The sequence below is a fragment of the Larimichthys crocea genome, chromosome XVII (genome assembly GCF_000972845.2).
Source record: "Larimichthys crocea isolate SSNF chromosome XVII, L_crocea_2.0, whole genome shotgun sequence".
Classification (NCBI taxonomy): domain Eukaryota; kingdom Metazoa; phylum Chordata; class Actinopteri; family Sciaenidae; genus Larimichthys; species Larimichthys crocea.
In genome coordinates this window covers 27972045-27996986 of record NC_040027.1, presented here as the reverse complement: position 1 = coordinate 27996986, position 24942 = coordinate 27972045, and the positions used below count along the sequence as shown (strand labels likewise).

Here is a 24942-nt window from a genome sequence, read left to right as displayed (position 1 = left end):
TTTTTTGCAGGTTCCTTTTACTGACAGAGGAGGAAGTTTGACCACTCTCCAATTTCTTTGTCAAATGCTGCTTTACAACAGGAAATAATGATGAAATTGCAGCTGAGGTCTTCTGTGGTCCACTTTTTTCCTGCTTGTTACCCAGCTTATCAGAATTCTACCCACATCCTCCCGGTCTTGTCATCTTTTTAAGTGACTTATTTATCCAACACTCCAACAGTTCCCGTCTTGGTGAATGCCCACATCCTCTGTGACCCTTATTGCCATGTCCACTTGTCATCTTCACATCTTGAAGTAACATTAAGCGATTACCAGGCAGTCTTCTGACTGGCCCTCCGCCCATTCTCACCACATATTCATAATTGTTGCCCTGCTCACTAAAGGTGCCTCCAAACAGGTCATTAGTGGCTTAATTACACTAAGCTAATGGCCCACCAAGAAATTGACCTACAACCTCAGCCCCACCCATCCACCTCCCTCCAAATATTTTAGCAATTACTGTTTTGAAGGTTTTTTTTTTGTTTGTTTGTTTGGGGTAGATTAGTTTCTTTAGCTGAAATGGCACAATGCAGCAGCTCAGCCCTCTCAATCTCTTTCTCTGGTCCAAAGTTGCTTAGCAAGCTCTGAGAGGCCTTTCCTCCAAATGTCAGGAATACCAAGTCTTGATCAGGTCCTGATTCTCACACACATATATCCCCTGTTCATCCTGTTAAAGTAGTGGTTCTGGCATTTCAGTCTCACGGATGGAAAAATATCCATGTTGACTTTTTTCACATATGACAAAATTGTTATTAATAGATCAGTTTTTCTTGTTTCTACTAGAGCACTGCAGGAGAAGGGTGATGAGTTGGAAAATATTGACACAAGAGAAGAGGAGCTTCTTAGTTGTCGTGAAGGCTGTTTAAATGATTCATTCTAAAACTTATTTTTCAGTTGAAAGACTCCAAATTTATTGCCGAACCATGCTGTACACCAATGAGCTGTCAAAGCTCCCACCCCCACCCCCCAGTACACTTTCGCATCAATGTCATCATTAATTAGGCATGACATAAAATTAGGCTGCATGTTTACATCATCTGACAGGATTCAAGCCACTTAATATTTTTAAAAGTTTTGGCTCTTATGTAGCTCATATTTTTCTCTCCACACTGCAGGAAAAAGTCCCTTCAGAAAACATGTCTTTAAAAATGTGGGTGTCTTTTATGCAACTAGACTTACTCTCAGTCACAGCAGTGCCATTATTAACACATTTCATTTCCTTGCACTGGACAGTGATAATTAAATGTGAAATTACATTGCTGCTGACTTCAAAAGGTAGCATAGGACAGTAATGTACAGTATATGTATATACGTATATATTCATATGTAATTTACCACAGGAATGTAGACGAACATATGTTCATGGATGAACATGTCGTGTTTGATTGCCATAAAGACCTAGAAAAACGTTTCTGAAGGACTTTTAATAAAAACCACCTCTGGCAACGCCATGTTAAATTGTGAAGATGGTAAAGTTTATACATGAAAGGGACTAAACATACCATTACTCACAGCATGTTACAACTTACCTTGGTTGGAGGACATATATTAGTAGAATAAAGCTGTTCCTGTGATTGAAGGAGATGGCATACATTACATTCTTTACAACTCTTAACAGTCCACATTTTAAATGACTTGTACAGCAGCATTGCCACCCACACTATGTGGTGAGCTGACGTCAGGTTTCAAGGTGTCCACTGTGCCTCCAAACACAGCCCACCCTCCCACACACACACACACACTCACTCAAAGCCACCCACCACTAAACCAGACCTGACTGGTTGACGTTTCTCTACAGTGAGGCACTTCCTTTAATGGCCCCAGCCTCATCTCCTGTCTCCCCTGGAGTTCGCCTGTCTTACCCTAGATGCCTCAGAAGCCTGATGAGAGAGAGAGGGAGAGAGAGAGTTCTATTGGTTGAGATGGATAAACAGATTTTTTTTCTCTTTTTTTACCTTTTATGTTGTTGTTTTTTTTCCATCCACCTCTTCTCCTTACAGGCAGGGGATCTTTGGAGCTGTCCTAGACATTTACTCCTCTCTCTTGTCTGTGCTGTGTCTATTACGGCGGCTCCCCACATCAGGGAATCAGCCTTTAGTTAGTGAAGCTACCTTATGTTTATGTGCAGTGTTTTAATTTGAGAATGTATCAGCCAAGTGGGGTGTGAAGTTATATGGACTGGACCTCAAATTTTGAATCTGAAAAAAATATGTTCATAAAATAATTCATCAAAAGAAACTGTTATCATTTTCTTAAGTATTTGTAAGTAGTATTTGTAAGTATTTTGTAAGTATTTGTAGTAAGTTAAGTAGTTAAAATTCTAAATACACACACTAGAAACACAAAGTACTCTTAAAGCTCTTTTCTATAGATTATGTGCTATTTCCTTTAGAAGTAAGCAGATACTATTTCAGAGCCATGTGTTCTCAAAATATAGCAGCCTCTGATTTTCTTTACCTATAATGGACAGGAAATGATGCCCTAATGCTACACACTATTACCCTTCTTAGCCTGAGGGGGGAAAGAAATCTTGCCTAGTGCTATCTATAAGCAGGTTTTTCATTACTTGGTTTGGTTCCTGGTATTTTCCAGGAATTTACTTCTTTCTTACTTGATTGTTTTGGCTTTCACATTTGACAGAACTGTGATCATAGCTACTACCTGTGGTGGCTTTTGTCATTTGTTCTCCAAAATATTTCCTCTTGGCTGCTATCATTGTCTTTCTTTGGCAGACAAGCTGTCTACTTGCTGCTTAGCTCAGTGGTAATGATAGCTTTATGAATGTGGTATAATATGGGATGTCTTCCGAATTGGATGTGGGGTGAAAAGTGTTTGAAAGTCAGAACTGTCAGAACAGTTGGTTTGCTTGCCAGACTAAAGTTCTTGTCATTTACAGGTATTAATATGTTTATCATTTATCAATATGTTTACCATTTATTTACTTAAAACGTATGGGTCAATAGCAGGACTTAATTGCAATTTAATGGAACACCCAGCTGCTGTGGAAATCAAGGCTGTGACCTTCTCCTTATGAGACATTTGTGCTCTCATCATATACAGCACATGTAGAGAAAAAGTAAACAAGGCATATGCATGCAAAAAAGTCCAACTGATTTGTTATTGTTTTTTCTTATCTTCAGGGACCTACAGGGCACACAGTCAGCCAACAGTTACCTTAAATCTTAAACTGCTTGCCTCTCTAAATGCATATAAAACACCAACAAAAAAAAGAAAAAGTAAATAGATGGTTCACCCATTGCAGTCTTCATATGGTTAGAAAGCTGACCCCACAAACTCATTTTGCAGTGCAATAAGCAATGCTGCAAACTTTCAGTGTCCAATCTTTCTGTCTGTCTTTTTTCTTATGCCCCTCTTTCTTTCTCTCATCTGGTCTTTCAGACTATTTCTCTCGGGTTGCATTTTGGAGATTTTGATGTAAATGTTGCCCTTGGTGGCTAGATGTGCTAGGTGTGGAGAATACCAATGGGACATCAGGCATCTTTCCGGGAACAGAGCAGGGGGGGTAGAGGTTGAGTGCTGGCTGTATAATAACCATTATTCAGCTGAGATGGCTATCCGGAGAGGGCTATCAGTGCTGGGGCCAGAGACACTGTGATTAGATTTCCCGTGTGTTGCTGTTCTTCTCTGTCCCTGGATATTTCTGTGTCAATGTTCCCCTGTCTTCCTTTGTATATTTCTCAAGAAATTCAACAGGAATTCCATTGGTCATTGAATTCAAGGAATGTCACAGAGAGATGTATTGAAGAAAAGGAAAGTAAAGGTTTTCTTAAACTTTCATTTGGTTGGGTTATACATTTTACTGCTGTCGACCCACTGAAGAGAAAGCTGCTAAATGAAACCGACTGGTGCACTGTTTGGTTTGAATAAAGTTCAAGTTTACACCTATATTCACATATTCTTTTCAATAGCTGGTGGCCTTTAGTTACTTTACTTCACACTTCAACCAAGTACAGGAAAAACAGATTGATCTCTTTCCCAACATAAAGAATATAAGTTCATGGTGTTGAAAGATTTTTTTTTGCAGTCAAGCTTCTGTTGTCCCTGGTATGAGAACAATTTACACTTGAATATGTGGCCCACATTTATGACAGAACCTCATAGACTCAACCATTATAGTGACAATTGGAGGAACAATGGTGCCCTATACTACCATTAATTGGGATCTCAACCAGCTTCTAATTAGTGCCTTACAAATGTATTCTTATATATAAAAGATAGATTTTGCCAGTGTGTATGCGCATAGACCATTCATATACACATGCGTTATGTAAAATAAACTTCAAAAATACGAAAAAAATACAGCTGTACTACTGTACATGAGCTCCTTGTTAACCCAGGCACTCTTCTTTTGTCTCTGGCCTGCCTGTTTGATGTGAATAGTTCTGACTGTGTTGTAGGTGCACAGCAAATGAAACTGCATTGTCTAGAGGCTGAGCTGCTGAGTTTGCTCATTAGTTAAACATCTATTTATTCAGGCTGCATTTATGTCTCTGAAAAGGAGAATGCTATTGGTATTCTTCACCCTCTTGCCACTATGTTTATCGTACTCACTCTGTATAGCCTCTAATTTTAACCTCTGTTTCCCTTTGTGTCTGTGTCTTGCTCTTCCTTTCCCATGCTCTCACCCTGCCTCTCTCTCAGCAGTCCCTCTATGGTATTAATGCACAGACCTGCTTGAAGCCTGTGTCTCTATGCTGTGGCGCAGGGTAATCAGTTAACCTGATTACGCTGCTGATGAAATTAAATCATTTCAGTAAGTGAAAATAATAATATGAGTAATAGGTGCGGGGGACGGTGAAGCACCCTACAGCATTTGCTGCATTCCTCGCCAGTCAAGTTTTACTTCTCTGCATCTCTCTCTTTCTATAGCTCTCTCAAGTTTGTGAGATGGCTCAGAACAAGCAGCTTCGGTGCCACATGCCATCGCTAACTGAGTAAAACGGTTTGGGTAAAACCAGCGCTATGAAAGTCATAGGTTTTATTCTTTTTGTAGGTCAGTGTGTTAGGAAACTGTGTTAAGCACTGGGACTTGAGGGCGCCAGGGTTAAGAGCTCTTTGAATAGAGCATAGGTACTATTCATGGTGCTGTTAAGTACATTTGATAACACAGCATTACATTGTATGTGCAACAGATGGGAAAATACTACATAAATATGTCCCTGTATAGTGGGTAGAGTTCCAAAATTTCCTTTACATTTTTCTTAGGACCACTCATTCAGGATGTTCTTGCTGCTTTGGAAAAAGTGAAAGTACTCGCCAAATGGCATATTTATTCACACAGCCCTTTTTATATAGCGCTATAGGAGTCTGGGGCAGTTACAACTATGACAGGCTTGCTAAAAAGAGATGGTTTGGTTGCAGTTAATCACTGGAAATGGGATTAGGTGAGAGTGAATGAGTGTAAAGGACAAACCTTTTAAGAGGGCTACACTTAGCATGATAGAAAGCAGAATGTAACAGCAGGCATGAGTCTGCAGATTAACAGCCGGGCACTAGCTAAGTTAACCAGAGGCTGATTAAAGGCTTTCCACCTGTCACTTGTGTAATGATATTAAATGGCACCACAAAATTAAATACAATTATGGAAAACGATGGCACTGAAGCCAACCTCGAAAAGCCAAAGAGAATGACAGAAATCAAAATCTAGATATAAGGTCAACTACAGCCTGTGATATGCTTAACTCATGCTGATCACACCAGCTGTTGCATTGAGTGGACAGGTACTGTTTCCTCTTGCATGACTTGGAAGTCTGCTCTAATTCTCAGATGAATTGAGCAAGTTGCAGTCTTTGAATCCTGTCCAAATCATGTTGACCTGTTTCAATGTATGGTTATCATGTGGAAAAAAATATGCAATGCTTCATTGTTAAAAATATGCTTTTTTTTTCTTGTAGATGAAAATGGTTTTTCATCTCATTAACTACAAAATAGTCCTAGTGGTGTCTTTGCAAGTCCTTAGTCATTTCTGCTAAGTGCTGTACATCACAGCAGTGGAGAGGACCAAGCTGAGCTACCCAGATGCCAATCATGAGCATATGCCAACAAGCAAACGAGCACTGACCAATTTCCGAATTAATGGTATTTATCAAAAAGGCTTTTGTGGCCCAACAAAGGAGATGGGCTACATGCTGGGAAGATTATGATTCTCTTTAAGCACAGCCATTTTGTGTGTTGAAACAAAAGTGGAGTGGGCAGAGATTTTTAATTCTTTTATTTTCGTAACTGAATGTGAGGCTTGTTTTAATATCCTTTTAAATCGTGAAGATGATCACCAGATCAGACTGAATCGAACCTTTTTATGTATTTTGTTAGTTTTTAGACTTCGATAAAATAAAACAAAACAAAAAATAAAGTGATATGATAGTTTGAAAATTCTTGGCACAATGCAGTGTGTAATTGCATGTGTCTTGCTTTGTAGTAAGACAATTGTTGGCCCAAGTGACAAAGGCTTCCCCCTGGCAAAGTAGACATAGACATTGTCATTGACCAACAGTGCGTAGGCGTCGATTTTATTCATCCTGTGAAGATTTGTCATCACAGAGAACCCCCTAGCACACATCATAGAAATGCAATTGCTATGCCATTATGGGGAACTGGCCCTTTGGGAATTCTAGGATACTATCAGCCCATGTCATTGGTTGCCTTCTCGCTTTCACAGTCAGGCTGGCTAACCCTGAAGTAACACTCCCACGATGAGTGATCTATTTATTTTTGCATGGCCGCCTTTATCGACAGAGCCTGTAAGCTTTAGGGGAAAAGATGGTATCAGACTCTATTCCTGCGGAAATAAGTAACCAGCATACATGCCATTTATTCAGGAAAGGCTCCTAGTGATGTATCAGGTCAGAACAGCTGTAACGATAGCATAATCTCCCCATGAATCCACCATCCCTGCTTCTTGTTTACTGCTGTTTTGGTTGGTTTGTTTGTTCACCCACCTTTTGCTGCCCTCTTTTGCTCCTTCAGGCAGATTTCCTCTGTCAGTTGCCTAACTTCATTAGTCTCAAATCCACTTACCCTGCATGTTTTCAGCTTCATTACTGAAGTTTGTGTAGGCCTCTTGTCTACTGTTTTTATACCATGAAGGCAGAGTTAATGTGACGTGAAGCACAGTTATGCCTTGTAAACATCAAATACATCAGATATAACATCCAAAGAGCAGGCCAGCCCTCACCTTTGCAGATATCCTTCTCTAACTAGCTAGAGGGGTATGAGAGAGACGGACCATTTATAGCATCTTATACATAGATCATTGATGACACACAGAAGAGGGAGTTTGTGAAAACATATTGCTCTGTCTTGTTCTGACGTTTCCAAAGTGAAGTGTAGGTTTGCTGTTGCTTCTCTATGCTTAAGGGGAACTTGATATGAAGGGATTATTGCAGGGGTGATCATTAATAATCGATAGAGAGGATACAGCACGGAGCCTAAAACAGTGTAAATGCCTGTACTTCTTTGAAGGTAGCATTGAAATATTCATTGTGCACTGCCGATGTCAGCCTTAGTTAGAGGTAACCTGTCTGGACTTTGGTTTTGAGACCCTCTGGTTTTTCCGTCTGTCCTCCTGTTTGTCATTTATTTTCTAAGATTCAATATTTCCAAAAGCAAACAAATAATAATTCATCACCCTTATTCTCTAACACAAAATTGTCTTATAAAAAAATATTTTGGTGACTAAAGAATAAAAAAATAAAACCTCTTTAGGGCTAATTCTTTATATAAACTTAAGTAATCAAGAATTTTTATCATACTGAAATGCCTGTGGTCTTTTTGCCATCCATTTGTTATGAGATACTAGAACAGAAGAATTAGACCTTGAAGAAAAATCATGAATGCGAGATTTTGAAATAATGATCACTTTAATCCATTATGATTTCATTGCTTGCAGTCTTATTTGTATTAAGTGGAAAAAACAATAGCTCTCCTTGTCCACTAAAGGCAGACAGACCAACCCTGCTTTTAGTCTGAATGCAATTCAACTCACTGTCCTAATTTCCCTTAATTTAGTGCTCCCCGGGTGCTGACCACATCACGATCATGTCTGCAGAGTGGACATGAGGTCATTGGCTCTCCAGATGAACAGTGACCTTTGCTGTGCCACTGGCCACCATCTTAGTCAGTCAATCTTCTCTGAGTTGCGATGTGGCCTTGGACTTCTGATGCATATTACAACTCAGAGTGCTTCCCCCTCCACTCTCATCATATACGAATGAGTCACGGCTCTGGCTCCATTCAGGGTAGAGGTCAAGCGATTTAACCCATGGGACTAATTGCCCCAAGAGAGCATGGAGTCTGCATTAGCAGAACAATGACCATAGAGCACACTACACTGTCATCTCTTAACAGTGAAATAATTGCTCAATCACGCATGAGTATTAGCTGCAAGAACACCACAATCTTTGGAAAGAAATAATACAAGCGCTGGCCAGTGTGATGTTTTTGTATAAGTGTAGCAGAAATTACAGTGAAAGGGTCTTATATCTTACTCTTATACACAACTGCTACACCTTAACACCAGAGTGAAATCTTACCTATTACAGCACTTAACTGGGATTCAATCCTGGTCCATTGGGGGATATGCTGTGTCTAAACTAAGTAGTGATTTTTCAGATCTCCGTGTAACTCAGATTGACTTGAGTGTCATTTATTTAACTAAACACGTGGAAGCTAGATGATGGAATTGCCAGGATTACCAGAATTGTCTTCTTATAGAGGCTTTCAATCTATTGTCTTCTATTTGCATTTAAAGCCATTTATTACCTCCGCCAAGCAGGGTATGTTTTCAATGCTTGTTGGGTTGTTTGTCTTTCAGCAGGATTAGGGAAAACAATTTGCCCTATTGAAACTTGTGGAAGGACATAGCATGGACCAATGAAGAACCCGTTAAATTTTTCATAGGATCCGAATTATTTTACCGTTTGGAAATCATTACAACATGTAGAAGAAGTGACTAGAGTGCAAGTCCAGCTACACGTTTTACCAAGAATTCATGCAGGACATCAGTGTCCACCATTTAAATAAAACACATGGTTCTTCATGGAAAATATCTGGCTACAGGATGGTTTCTCTAACTATTAGAATGCTAGCTCGTTTTCTGAGAAAGTGAAAGTCAAAGAAAGCACAGTCCTTGCTTTTCTTTGTCTTTGTTCTTAAACCTCATCAATGACTCAACACAGCCCTCTGGGAGATCCAGGTTCTTAATGAAATGTAGTTTACATGTTCATTCAAGTCTTACATTCCCAATTGGTTTATTATCTACCTACTCTAGCTGGCAAATTAGCTCACACTCCTGAGGTGCACTTGTCTCAGTAGTCAATGGTAAATTGAGATAAGGAAAGTCTTCTGATACGTATAGCAAAATGTTCAATACGAATGCATCATTAGACTGTATGCTTGGCCTGTTTTAACTTTTGGAAATGGAAACCTTTTTTAAGTCACAAAGGCTGGCTTTACAAGTCAGAAGACTCATCCTCCCTCTTCCCTCTTTTCTTTTTACAGAGGACCTACTCCCACCAGGCTTCCCTAACATTGACATGGGCCCTCAACTCAAAGTGGTGGAGCGCACTCGAACAGCCACCATGCTCTGTGCTGCCAGTGGCAACCCTGACCCAGAAATCACCTGGTACAAAGACTTTCTGCCCATTGATCCCAGTGCAAGTAATGGCCGGATCAAACAACTACGCTCAGGTAAGGAAAGCCAAAGCCTAACCAGCTGCTGCCTTTTCCCTTTGTATTAACACTTATTTGATTTTCCAGAATGTTTTTGGCAATAGTTAGCATTCTTCTGTGCTTTACAACCAATGTGGTGCAGTGCCCAGTCCTTTTTTTTTTATAGATAATGTGAAAAGTGTGATTAAGAAGACTTTGTTGTTCTGCTTTTCAGCAGATTCATGTCTTCAACTTGCGAACACAAAATTGTTTGATGAGGAACACACCCTCACTGCAACGTTCACTGAAACAACATGTCACTTTCAGCTGAAAACATTGTCATATTAAAAATATTTCAGGGACTACAAAATGCTTTTTTTCTAGGTTAGTGACGAGGAATTATCCAACTGACCTAAGAAGAGTTGCAATAAAACAACAGCTCTCATTGTACCTTTACAGGAGTGTGTAATCCTCGTGTTGTAATCAAGTACAGATACAACATGCGGTTCATTAAAACTAAACTTGGCTGTTTACTATGTTTAACGCATTCAAATGTCAAATTATGGGGGCAAGCTACATTTCATACATCATGAGTATAAAGGTCGAGCATTTTAGCCATAGTGCTCTGACCATGTTGTAATAGCCATAGATCATTATCCTAACAATGTACATTTAAGAGTGTAACATTATTGAATGAGGCCAAATGATTTACAACATCCCAGAAGTGTGTCACAGTAGACAATGAGAGCAAGGTCCACATTCTACTTACACAACTCAGTGGTGGACATGTTGTCTTGTTCCCATTGATTAAACCCCACTGAGAGGCCCAGTAAAGCAAAGTCTAATTATATAGCTAATTAAGTGTAGGCCCTGGAGTTGCCCTGGGCAATAAGAGGTAGATATTTTAGGTCGATGATTTGTCACTATTCAAAAAATCCAATGACTCCTATTTGATTTGTTGCTGCAAACGTAAATCAGCATAGACGCCACTAAATAAAAAGTCTGTTGCCATTAAGTTCCTGGCCTAGTTGTGGCCCTCATGAGCTGTACACTAAAAAGAATCTATTTGTCATCCTATTTTTTATGCCTTGCCAAATACAAATCCACAGCTCCTTAAGGCGCTTTTAATTTTAGATATGTTTAATGTTTGACCTACTACAGCACTCCACTTTTGAGGCAGACTATTGATTTTTAAGATTTCTAAACAAAAACCTTTAATCAAAATATGTGTGACTATTAGCTGGGATGATGTTGTACAGATGAAAAATGTTTCCAAGGACCTCCTCTCGGGATGTTAAGTTATCCAGAGGTGCTTTGGATAGTGTGCAGTGCTTTTGATTTTAGTTTGAGGACTTAAAAAGAGATATAACCTTAATGTTTTCATCTTTGTGCCTCTTTTTGCTCTGCCAGCCCTCTCCTAAAAAATGTAGGCCTTTAAACTTAAAGGTGCACTGTGGTGTTTTCTTGTAAACAATGTAAAGTCGTTCACATTCAGTGTTTTTGAAAAACGATAACGTCTAGCAAACATGTTAGTTTATATCGTTCCTCCTTTTTTGTCATCAACATTGCTGTTACTTAGTTACACATTACCACAACCAACTCTTAGCTTAGTAAATCACACATACAAACAAAATGTGGACCAGTTTCAAAAATATTGCTCCATAGCATGACTAATGGTCAAGAAACTCCACAGGACACCTTTTAACACCACAGATTTACTGCATCTTCTAACATGTATTGATCTAATAACACACCAAATAATGATAATATTATTATTATTTGGTATGGTTTTTGAGCATTACTAGACAAAATATAGCTTTTATTAGGTTTACTTTATAGTTTTAGTCATCATATTATCTTGAGTGCCATGATGTGTCTCCACAAATATAAGTGTGATATCAGTGGTTGTCTGTTCTGCAGTTGTATGTATTTTTGCCATGGTGGTATTTCAGTACTTTGGTGGTATTGTAGGACCAACTTCAACAGACAGTATTCAAAATTGCTAGTCCTGCATTTAAGCTTTACTGTGTTGGAAAGGGAAAAAATGAAGGCTATACTTGATATTCATTCAAATTCAAATTTGTAGAGAGTTAGAAAAATGTTTTTGATGTTTTATTTCTCAGGTACATTTGGCAGCTGGTAAGCCTGTCTACTCCACCAGTAATTTCTTAGTTTATATAATCATATGGTGCTCTAAAATTGGGTTACCTGGTAACCATGCTAACATGGTGTGTGGATGGTAAACGACAAATACATTCAGCTTCCTAGTCAGCTTTTTGTCTGACCCCTGTATCATCTGTCTTTATATGTTTCTTAAAATGTGTTCATGTGTCCTGTCTGACTTATATAGTCTCTCTCTCTCTCTCTCTCTCTCTCTCTCTCCGTGCATTTTGTCTGTATCTGTGTTTGAAACTCAGATGTGTCTCAGCGCACATTGCGGAGTCTTCAACATGCTTCATTTGGCTGACCCATAACACGTTAAAAGTAAAAATAAAGAAATAATAATAAACTAACCCATAACATACAACTGAAAAATAAATAGGTAATAGGTATTATAAATTATAAATAAAATTTATTTTAAATATGAAGTTACATTTGTGACTTGAAAATTGCTCCTTTTCGTGTAACTCATGGTAATGAAAACTAAAATACTGAGGTGAGACACAAGACTCAACTAAACTGTAATTCCTCTATTTCTTGCGTGGCAGTCACTTTCAACCTCAACCTAAAATGAACTATGTTGTTCTTCCCCTTTTTCTATTTACTTTCCTTGCTTTGTCATTTTCAGAAACCTTTGGTAAGTGTCTTGCAAAACCCTGCAAGCCCACCCACTCTCCTTGAAGCAGATGGCATATTTAAACTACTTTCCAAAATGCATGCATCCCCTGCTCTCCCTTCACCCTCATCCTCTTTTGCCACTTCATCACTATGTTCTGTTTCTTGTACTTTTGTTTCGCCCACTCTTCTTCTTACGCCAACTTTGTCTTTTCACACACAAACTGGAACTTGCAGCAGAAAGACAAATCAAGGACAAGCAGCAGCATGAGTTGGGGATGGGGTGGTTAGGTATCACGGCCCCCTTTTAAACAGCTCCACAGTTTTTATATATATGGGGAAGACTTGCTGAGCAAGTCCTTTGAGGCAACATCCTGTTTCACGTTAATGCTAATATGCATAGTAAGACTTCGGAACTGCCCAACTCAACCACCTTTTTCTACAATATTTTAGCTACTTTACTGGCCATTTGCGGCCCTACTTGTGCAAGGTTACCTTGGAAGTAGCTGTTACCATACCGTACGTACTTTCCTCAATTTTATTATCCAGATTTGACATTGCTGATGCCCCCTGTCACGTCTAGTATTTCTCTCTGCTGTGTTGAAGACAGCAGGCTTTAAGGAAATAATTGGACTCTGTTTGAATCCAAGACAATTATTCTTCTGCAGTCATAGCCTACAGTATTGTTTGTCTTCTTGATGAGATATATAGAATACACTTTGCTCCAGCAATACCCATGACTGGCTGTTTCTTTTTACTTAGATGTAAATGGTTGAACCTCAGTTTTCACAATAACAGCTTCGCTGTCCAAAAATACCCTTAAAAAGTGTAGCAAGTGCTGATAGGGGCTGAAAGAATCTTGAGTCCTTTCCAGGTGAAGGCCACTGCAAGACCGCTGTAAGGCTGAACCCTGCAATCCCAAACTTGGGCTGGGTCGACCCTCTGGTCTTAACCAAATATTTGCTCAGGAGAGCATTTTCTTCTCTTGCCAAATTGGCCCACATCCCCACTGACTTACAAATCTATAGCTAAGTCTGTATTGCCCATGCTGGAGGGCGAGGGCTCAAGTGTTAGTTACATTTGGCCACATTCCGTACTCCTCCTGACTTTTTGAACTACTTGCAAAAATATACCGAGCCACTTTAAGCTGTGTATGCTTTACTTACAGTTCAAACTGTACTGTGTGTGTATGTAGGAGGGCAAAAAGGAAATTACTTTCCCTTGTTTCAATACCAAGGCTCTCGTAAGGTAATGTTAGCTTTGGGGCTTGCTTTTTTTCTGTAGCATTTTTTCTGGAAATCTCATTCAGCAGCCAGGCAGGATTTATGCTGATGAGAAAAAGGCCTGTATGCTCAAGCCCCCTAGGCTGCCATCTTCTCATGTCTTCAGTATTTCGAGTAGCCATCTTGGGTCTCAAAATTTTATTTATTTATTTTTTTGTTTTCAATGATAGCATACTCTTGAAAACAGAATAATACTAAAAGTTATTGTTCAGCCGTTGAATTGGGTGTGTTTGAGAATGTTCTGCCGATCAGATTGCTTTTGAAAAATTCTGGGGCTACTTCTTTGCTCTTTTCCTTCAGGCACACTGTCAAGCCTCAGGGGGTAACTCTGAGACTGATAGATGGTGGTAAAACAGAGACTTCTGTTAGGAGGGAGGAGAAAGAGGAACATGGAAAGCACGTTGGCAACATGAATTCACAAACATACTCACCCCCAAGAGCCTACAAATAAATCTCCAGACCTTTCTCATGTAAACTTTAGGCCCTGTGATGCTAAAATGTGCATACTGGTCTAAGTTATTGTGACCTCAAATACAAGACAACATTGTAATGACAATGTTGGTTATATTTATAGACGATAGAGAATCCAGCTCCAGTTTGCAAGATCGCTGACTAGTTGGCTGACTGGTTCCTTATGTGCCAGACCATGCTGTGCTGGTGGGGCAGTGATATTTGCGTCAGGGTCCCCTGAGGAGCTCCTCTAGAGGTGTGGAGGGAGCCTGACATTTCTCCCCAATTCCCTGTGGCTGCAGACCCCAGGTCCTCTCTGCCTTGTCAGCCAGAACAGATTAACTAGAGGCCAGGGAGACAGTGAGAGGATTGGGAGGAGTGCTTATTCATAAAGATTAAGGTCTTTTTTAATATAAAGATGTGAAATCATGACCCAACATTGGATGGCTCGCTTATGCCCAGCACAGTGCCTGCATGTACAGTGCATTTGCATCACAGAACCTGTTTTATTTTGGTGCCCATGGACACAAGTTAGAGCAGCCACTTAGACTGTCTGAACAGTATGTCTCATGCATGGCTGCAGCAACATTTCACCGATTGGACTGACAGCAGCAGGAATGCTGTCTGTGTGGACAGAGAGTGGACTGGTGTGGGAGCCCCAGCAGTTCAGCAAGGTGTCCCAACTGTTAAATACACAGATTTACAGTATGCACATTCCAATGTGAATCATGTTGAGTTCAACTGCACTTAATCTGAAAAGTGCAAGAAAACGCTCACATTTGTTGGCAACAAATCTGCTCTGCAGGACTTGCCCAGGACCTCTGCAGATGTGGTAACAACATCCAGGTTTTCCATGAGACCTCCTGTGACACTAGCAGGATCCCAGACGAGTGTCTGTGGTGATGAGAAGGTCAGCCAGATGCCCTCTGGAGGGTGGTCAGACTTTGACACTCGGCCAATGACGCAATCGCATCCCCCTCACACACAGATGGGAAACATCTCTAGCCAGACTGCCTCTGGCCAAACTACATCTTTCGATTTTTCTTTCTATTTTTTAATATTTTTGGAGGGTTGTTTAACAAAACAGATGGGGTGTTCTGTGGAGCAAATAATGCAACATTTGATAATGCGAGGAGGTCAGCAGCCTGTTGAGGTATATTTAGGTCATTGTCACCGTAAGCTGATCAACCCCTGGCTTGACCAAAGCTTAGAAGGAGAGCTTATGGCCATTATGGTGTGTGCCTATAATACAGGTGGATTTGCCTTTGTAATTGAATAGAGGCTGGCCACTCCGGACCCAGTCTACCTGTTCAGGTCTTTAGCTAAGATACATTTTTATCTCTTCATGCTGCTTTATTGGTCCAAAATTAGAAGTTCCAATGACCTAAATCACCCATTTGCTTTTCATATTTTATACCTTTTGTGGAACCAATGCTTTTGAACTTGTATCTATTATTCCTCATTTTCCTCATTATTTGGATCTCTTTTTCCATTCCTCTTTTGTCACTCAGTCCTTTATGAGGTCTTTATATGATCACCTTCCCTTTATAAACCTGCTTTATTAACCATAACCTTATCCTAACCATAACCTTATCCTAACCATAACCTTATCCTAACCTTAACCTAACTTTGACCTTAACCTCACCTAACCTTTGACTAGTAACCCCTTAACTCCCGACTAAAATTTCATCACAGCTAAAGCAAAATAAACCAACAGCTTCCTGCAGCCTCTAAGCAATATCTAACTCTATAACAACGTAACCTTCCCAGATCCCTATTGTCCTTTGTCTTGTGAGTACCTATGATTATGTGGTCTCTAATATCATTGCAGAAGTTATTAAAATATCCCTGTTGTTTTGCCTGTTTTTTCAATTACTATGTTTATGGATCCAGTGACAAACACCTTGCAAGTGAGAAATAGTGTGTGTGTGGATTTTATATGTATATATATATATATATACATACACACAGTATAGCAACTCTAAAGAAAGGAAATTAATTCATTTTGGTACATTGAAAACCAGGCAGAACTTCAAACTCAGTGATTGGCTCCTACATGCTGGTATCACAAAGGATGACAACAATCTGACCAGAAGGTATTAAAAGTGCCAAGTGCTCTTGATTTTAAATGGAAGACACCCTTGACCCTCAGCTCTATAGCTTTAGGCTGTCTATACTGAAGTAGGGCACCTCCTGGTTGGTGCCGCCCTGCTGGCATTTTCAAGGGATTGCCAAGGGCACGTTATTGCCCTGAGTCATCTTTACATTTAGAAAGGGAGACTAACAGAGACAAGAGGGAAGAACTGCGGGAAAAGACTGAGGCCCACAAAAACTGAGGAGAAAGGAATGGAGGAAGAGATAAAGTAAGAAACAGGAATTAGAAAACACTGAAGGGAGAAAAAGCTAAGGACAGGACAGTTTAATGCTTGGTAGATGGGGTAGGTAAGCTGGTTGCCATACCCACACTCAAAGCTCTGCCTTAAAGGGATGCATTTTACATCATAGCTACATTTAAAAGCCCACCAGCCATTGACAGGGTTAGCAATATTTTATTGTCCCTAATGGGACATTAAGCTTGCAGTCAGGCATGTACACAATACAGACTCACAGTAAACAAAGAATAGAGAAACATACAACTCTAAGTGAAATGAAACAATGGAAAGAGCTAAGAGATTGAATGACCAGGGAGGAGGGATGAAGCTTAAGGTGAACAGTTAAGCAGGTTTACGACTTGTAGGATAAATAAGAACTTCAATCTGTTTGATTTAACTTGTGGTTGCCTGAAGGTACAGCTTGAAATTCTTGTTCAGTGGGGACTCCTCCTCAGCAAGTTTGTTCCATACTAAAGTGGTGCACCTAACTTGTTTTACTGAGCTCTCATTGAAGTTCAGATGGCTGGAAAAAGGCCTTTGCCACTGGAGTGATCCATGTATACTTAAGGTCAAACTTCTCTTACTCTACCTTATCATCCTGAGTTGCAGCCTTGATAAGGCGCATGCCAAGACCTTGAGCTTCTTTGGCTCTGTCGATGAAGCATTGTGTTTCCTCTCTTAATATCTCCAAGGCAAGGAGGGGGAAACAAATGAAATGATAAGGCATTGGAGTGTGCCGGTCATGTAAAGCTCCCCATTCCTTTGTGATACTAGCAATGAGGTATTGTTGTGATGTTTTGTTGTGTTTTTTTTTTTTTATGAAAAAACTCCCATCTCTGAAAGCCCTGTAAGAGATTACCTGGTTTGATAATGGAGCTCCAGTGATCCACCTTCCAACCCAAATAACTCCTAACTATTACTAACATTAACGTTGAACTAAACTGATGTTGTGTCTTCGTTTTTGTGTCTCCTCCAGAGGGTACCCCAATTCGAGGTAAGATGTTTAACCAACACAATGAAAAAGAGGGGGAAAAGACTTAACTGGCACTAAACCAGCCATAACCGTTCCTAACTCCACCTAACCGACTTAATGGGGGGGGATATCAAGTGGGCTTTTCCTTTTAAAAAATTCAAATTTTTTCTATATCCACTAACATTAATATGTCATCTGTGTTTGGGTTCTGTGTGCTCTGTACACACTGTGAACATAATCATATGTGTTTGTCACTCCCATGCCCCATGTCATCGTTGATGTGCAATTCTTCCACCTCTGTGGGCGTTCAGTGTTTGTGCCATCCTACTACCTCCTCAACATCATCAGTTTCAGGAAACTACTGAGCAATTCAAATTGTATTGCTGACTAGTTATAATAGAGCATTTGAACGGTTGAAAGCTGAGGGGGGTTGATGGTGCGAGTTATTACAAGGCGGGTTGATTTGCTTTTCTGCCGCTGACATTTAAATTGTTTGGACATTGTCTTGTAAGTAGGGTGATGGGCGATGGTGATCCTATTTATTGAAGGCTAGGCTATTGAATATTGAAAATGGGTCAACACAATCTAAGCCTTTTTTTCCTTCTTCTCTGCTTTGATATCCTCCTCATCCTACTGTTCACCACAAAGGCAAAACTTGGAAGGCTGCTGCGTGCAGTGGTTGCCTTTTTAAGAATGGCAAAATGGTACCCCCTTTTACAATACCAAAACCAGCTCTTATATTGTGGCTGAGGATGAAGAGGAGGATATTGAGGTGGGAAGGGAATGACACAAAGATAAAGCAGTATGACTCTGAACTATATAATGAATACAAAAAATTGTTTATTTTACATTTCGCCGGACGAGTCAACTTTCACTTTTAATTATCCACCAGGCTTTGTTGCTGAAGTATTCTCTCCCAGTTGATGCAATGTGATTCAGCGTGTTTGCTGTAAAATGCTTTTGTTTCACAGGCTGAGCAGGTAAGTGAATATCTCAGTTTGATATGTATGTCCCTGTATTCATGGGGATGTGATAAGTGCTTTAGGTTTTACATTTACAGTTTGATACTGCAAAGGAGGTAATTCATTTGACAATAGAGCTCCTATAGTCAGATAAAAATTCTCCATCCTCAGCCATTTCATAGAAGTCATCCATGACATGAATCTCTAAACAGTAGCATGTTGTCAAGCATATTCATGAACACATGAGGTTTTGGACTAAATTCAGACCCTTTACTCCTTTAAAGCCCTCACTTACACCCAACATAGCCAGGCCCAGCCCTCCCTGCTCTGCTTTGTTTGAATAAGGTCTCATAAATCATATTGTGGCGAACAAAAGCAAGCATGACTTATGAACTCTGCATTTGCATAATGAGATAAGCGGCCTGAAAAAGGCGATTTCTCCCCACCACGTTACCCCATGCCCACACTGACTCACCGTCAGGAGTGTATAGTGCTTATGTAGAGAGAAAATGAATGTCATAGGAACTGGAGTTGCAAATTTAATTTACATCAAGGTGTCTGAGAAGGACACAAATGCTTTGTTTGCATAGATGCATGTCCACACTAATGCAGATATTTTCATATAATTTAGTGGACTTTTCACCTCCAGAAAATTGAACTTTTTGAAAACATGTCTTTAGGTAAGACATCACCTAATACTACTGCTTGGTCATTTCACATCCCTCCATGTCAAGTCAATTTGATTTTATTTCTATTGCCTAATATCCCAAGTCACAAATTTACCAAGGGGTTTGCAATCTGTACAGCATATGACCCTTGACTCCGATATGGAAAAACTCCTTAAGAAAAGGGGAAAAATTTTATGCACACCATTCACACAGATAGGAGAAAGGAAAGAGAGAGAGAGAGATAGATGCTAAATCTCCTGGAGGATGAAGATACAAGACATCTGGAATGAGTCTGGCACCATCAACCAGGGGAAAGAGGGAGTTCCCAGGATGGGCCCCTGGTCCAGCACAGAGAAGCCTGAGTGAAAGAGAGGACAAGCAGAAGAACATAGGGAGGACAGAGAGAGAAAGAAAGATACAGCTTGGATGCTCATTTGCTTGTGGGACAACAAACAGAGGGTTAGAGAGTGGTTTTCAGGAAGTTTACAGTATTCTCATCGGCAAGACAAACATGGAGTATAAGAAAAAGACCTAATAGATTCATTGAGATAGACCTGCTGGAAGGTAAATGTTAACAGATCAATGCATCAAGTTAACATGGTGATGATACAAGGCATTAAGTAATCAAAGAAAGAGTTGCAGTGAAAACATGAGTTTGAAGTTTGGATTTAAATTCTACATCACAGTCAGATTATCTGATGTCAGCAGGGAGGTTATTCCAGACAAAGGGAGCATGTAGGCCTTACGATCTGCTGGCTTCTGCTTGACTCTGAACGAATAGTAAGCATATGATTGAATATGAGCAGATCAGACAAGCATGAAGGGATGCGCCCATTTAGAATTTTGTAAGTAATCTGAAAAAGGTCTGATCTTAAGTAGAGAGTGATTCAATGAAGGGGAGCTAAAATTAGTGTAATCTGATCTAATGTGCAGCACCCTGAATCGTTTGAAGACCTTTAGTACGACGGGCAGCACTACTAGTTACAATAATCAAGCTGAAACAAAGAGGAAATCACAATGTGCATCATCACAGGAAGCAGCGTAACAGCTTCACGTGTAAGAGCCGATTCCCAGAGTGTAAAAATCTGCATTAATTTTGCTTCCATATAAAGCTATGTAGGTGCTGGCCTAGAGGTAAGCAATAGGTAGAAGGGTAGCTGGACTCCCTACCTGCTTCATTACTGATTTCATGGGAGCGTTACAAGCCACCAGATGGGCACTGACAACAATGGCATCACACGTGGGACACCATGCTGGTGCGATCACAGTATAATGACCTTGGGGTGGTGGCAGAGCGTGCCCAAGTGACAGCCAAGATACAGACAGAAGGACTCGGAGACGGAGAGAAAAGGGCATTTCCATAACTTGGCTGCCTTGTGTCCACACTGGCTACCTTCTCTGTTGTGTTATTGTTAAAAATGCAGGTTCATAACTGAATGCATAACTTTCTGCATTGTCATCCAACTGTCAAGAGGTATTTGAATTGATGTTCAGCTTCCTCAACCACAGAATCGTTGTGTGAAATCTTGCTGAACCTGTTGTAGCAAAACTTGGAAATATAGCAGCCAGTGAAACGGGATACTTCATGGCTTATAATGTTTATATATGATGCGTGAAAATACAAACATAGTGTGAAGCGTTGTTGCGAGTGCATCTCTAAATATGTAATTGTTGTTTTTTACAGTTTTAGTTCAGTGGCTCCAAATATCATTTTCTATTTTTAATATTATAACTGTCATCACACACACTTTCATTCATGTACTGGAGAGGTTTTGAGTGCACATGTGTTTATACAGCAAGGTGTTAATTTGAGGTTTTAATTGCACAGTAGTAGAGCTTTAGTGAGCAGTGTTGGGATGAGAGGATATGGAGGAAACAACAGGAGAGGATATGAGAAATGAGGTCCTAATGAGAGACGCGTACTGAAAACGAGAGATAAAATGATGAAAAGAACAGCGTGCCACCGGCGGGCCTGAGTGGGCTGCGGAAGGAGCAAGAGGGAGGGAAAGAAAGAGTGAGACTTGGCCAGCCATTTTGTTGATCGCCTAAACAAATCAATCAAGGCCCGCTGGAGCACACTAATTGAATTACACAAATGGGACTGGGGGGGGTACACATGGCAAAGCTGCTACAAAGCAGCGACAGGGGTGGGCAGACCACGGCTTCAGGCACTTTCTGAAATTAATCATCCATGCTGGCCCCTCCTTGCTTTTCTTTTATCCCCTCATCTGTCCTTCTGTTTCTCTGAGCTTGTCTGTCTCTTCAACTCTTCCTCCCACCCCGCTTTGATAGTTCTGTTCATTCTCTCTCTCAGTTTTTCCATTGCACACTGCAACGTTCTTAAATTAGACCCTGTTTTCGTCCATTTCTGTCTCTCTTATATGCTTTTTGGCCAAAATAAAACAAGATCTGTATATGGGTTTGTCGGTATTAACATTTTATGAAAAATTAGACATGTTCTGATATGATGTTTTCTGCTAGTCTGCAGCTACAGAACAGGCATTGGAAACCTGCAAGGATCTGTTTCAGGTTAAATGTAGTGGAACATGTCAGTTTCTCTTACCACTGAATAGATAGGAAGACAGCCTCGCCTTCAAGACACATTTAAATTGTAAGGATTTTGGCAAGAAAATTGTGAAATGTTAATCCACTGAAGACTGCTGGCACAAAGTTACCACTCTAAACACCTTTGGTTTAAGAATATCTGCTCCAGAATCTAAATTAGCCTTCAAAACATGTATTTGTTGAACTCTGCCCAGGCAGTCGTCTTTGTTATCACACCTTGGCATCTCAATGCTTCTCATCAGATCAGCCTGCGGCATGCAGCGCTGTTAACCAGGGCAGCTGTCACAGCTACGACAAATGTCCTAGACACGCTGCCCATTACAGCCTTCTTTATCGAATGGATGAAGGCAGTGAACATGCTGCAAGACAGTCAGGAGTAGGTAGCAGTGGAGATTGGAGGTTGTGAGTGTTGGTGCGAATGAAGGGTCACTTTGACTGAGATTGAGACTAATTGATCCACATGGAAGTGATGTTATTATTATTATTATTATTATTATTATTAGTAGTAGTAGTAGTAGTAGTAGTATTACTGTTATTATTATTATTATTATTATTATTATTATTATTATTATTATTATTATTATTATTGTTATTATTAGAGACTTTATTTTCCTGAATTATAGCCACAGTTTTTTTTCTTCTTTTGGATCCTAATGGTGCAACATGCATCATGGAATAAGACAGAAAGAAAACCAATCTCTTCTCTGACCCAGAAAAACATGAATTATTACTCAGCAGGGGTACTTCCTGGGGTTTACGGATGGTCAGTGTGGTCTCTGAGTGGATAGAGAGACTGTCCTGGACATTCTCAAACCTTAGTTCCCCCAACAGCTCACTTAATGTCCTTCAACATTCAGGTGTCCTTTTTAGCTGTCCTTGGACAAGATTAAGTAGCTAATAAAGTCAGTAATAGCAGGTCGCTCTCGCAGTTGAAGTTAAATATTTACAGTGGACATATTTAATGTACTAATAATTTAGTTTTAGTTTCATAAAGATTGCATAAACAATATTGAAAACAATTCTTTGCAGTCACTGGCACTTTAGTACTGCTGTAGCTGCAGAGATCATTCATAGACAGAGATAATCCGTGTCAGCTGACTTGATGTCATATAAAGTAAAACTAGTCATGCTTGTTATTCGTCATAATAACAAGTCATCTGTTGTCAAGCAGAATTCACATTTCTTAATGAAATCGAGCAAAACAAACTGGTCTTTGATCGATTTTGCAATTGCTGCACAACACTTCATAGCTGGAGACGATGAACACATGCCATTAGGCCCCATGGAGGACTCACTTCATAAGCACAGTGCAGCCATTTTGTGAGCGACACAGTAAATTGCTGTTTGTCACCAGGCGAGTCTTTATCAGTGAACGTGCATTGTGTGAACAGACTGGGTGCGTGGTTTTTATTGTGCTTGTTAAAGATAATTTTCAGCATTTATTTCATTTATTTCGTTTCCTTTTTTGTTTTGTTTTTTCCTGATAAAAGAATAAAAATGCCAATGGCCACTCGCGCACTGGTGAGCCACAGGCTGGCCGGGTAGACAGAGAGCAATTATGCAAAACACAGAGAGTGCAGTCATTTAAAAAAAAAAAAAAAAAACGACAAAAAGACAAAAGCAAATGGTAGGAAAAAGACACATGCTGGTTACAAGGGTTTTCAAAGGGTGGAGTTTGTTTTGTGAGCGCACGTGCACGTGCACGCTGCTGCTGGAGATAGGACATCAAAGTGCTTTGTTCGGATTTGTGTTGTTAAGAGCCCTCGGAGGTCTGTTGTCTTTAAATGCTAATATAATCGGGCTTTAAACTGACTGCCTTTTGATGAAAAAGGAAAATAATTGAATTCTGTTATATGGTTACAGAGATCATTAATTACATCAATTGAATGGATTCATTTAAATTAACTTACATTCACTTACTTACAAAAGACAGGAGTGGAAATGGATAGAAAAGCAACTCGCACAGTGTGGACCAACACATGTAACACCAGCGGGATATATCATCTCCTCTATGTGCGAATCTGACGGAGAGAGGAGCATAAAGCACCTGAAAATAGAATGAAGTTGTGATTTCTCTTTGGCTCTCTCTCTCACTGGTATTCCTTCATCAAACATTTGTTTACGCAGATCTAATTTTATCCAGTCTGTACAATTCAATTCATTTTATTTTTTCAGTTTTTTTTTAAAGAATGTTTGTGCTAGTCTTTTCTCATCATCAATTCTGAGGCAGAGCAATCATAGATTTAGACAGAAAATAATAGATGAGATATGTGAATAAGAATAAATCTCCGTCTTTTTGATTTTTCTTCTACATTTATCTCTTCTTTCTGCTTCTCTTCTTCTTCTGCTTTTTTTCCTTCTTTACTTTTTCCGCCCTCTCCCTCTGTGGTCTGCAAGTGAAAGGAGTCTTTGTGTTCTTCATATCTACACTAAATAATAGCTAGAATATATAATGAAGCCAGTTAGGGTTTGGAAACAATAGGTAATTCCACCTTCCAAGGAGCCTCCAACAAAGATGGCGATGAACAGATCTCCCTCTATCTTTTTTCTGTCCTTTCTGTCTTTCTCTCTTTCACCATGAGGTACCAGTCACAGCAGCCAGTGTTGGTTTTAATTGGCTCTCAATTAAATTCACTTGGCTCCGCCAACTCACATGTTGGCGATTGTGCTTTGACCTTCAGATGACATTTGTTAACTATTATTTTCAGATAAAGACATTTGTATTTGTTGGAAGCATTCGGACGTGTGGACCGACAGCAGTTGGTACACATGGAATGAAAATATATGAAATATACAACATGTCCTCTAATTTAGCTGTTTGGTAATAATCAACAAAATGCAGGCTTTGTCCCACCTCAGCGTTATTGTTTATGAAACATTGAAAAAAATGGAACTGACTTCAACCATCCAAAGATTTTATCATTCAGCACAAGGATAGAGAGCCGCTGCCAGGAGTTTCTGGATCCGTCCACCTGGAGTTGAACTTCACACAGTCCTTACTTTGTGTCTCCCTGGTGTTGAGTTGCTATGCTTCTGAGCACATTCCAACCCACCTGCCACCGGGCTGGCATTTGCTGTTCCAAGCACACATCAAACACATCCAAATCAGATCCCTGCATAAACGCAGAGCGAAGACTCCACCACCTGCACTCCGCAGGTAGACTTTTTCATTTGGTTCATGAGTTA

At 39.9% G+C, this 24942-nt stretch overlaps 1 protein-coding gene across 1 annotated transcript in view; it reads left to right on the top strand.

The window, feature by feature from the left end:
* Nucleotides 1–24942, top strand: part of LOC104927979 (receptor-type tyrosine-protein phosphatase S) — a 151796-nt gene that overhangs the window by 69006 nt on the left and 57848 nt on the right. Inside the window, exon 5 of the mRNA XM_027290252.1 lies at nucleotides 9559–9747. Coding sequence (XP_027146053.1) covers nucleotides 9559–9747 — 189 coding nt within the window. The remainder of the gene's footprint in view (nucleotides 1–9558; nucleotides 9748–24942) is intronic.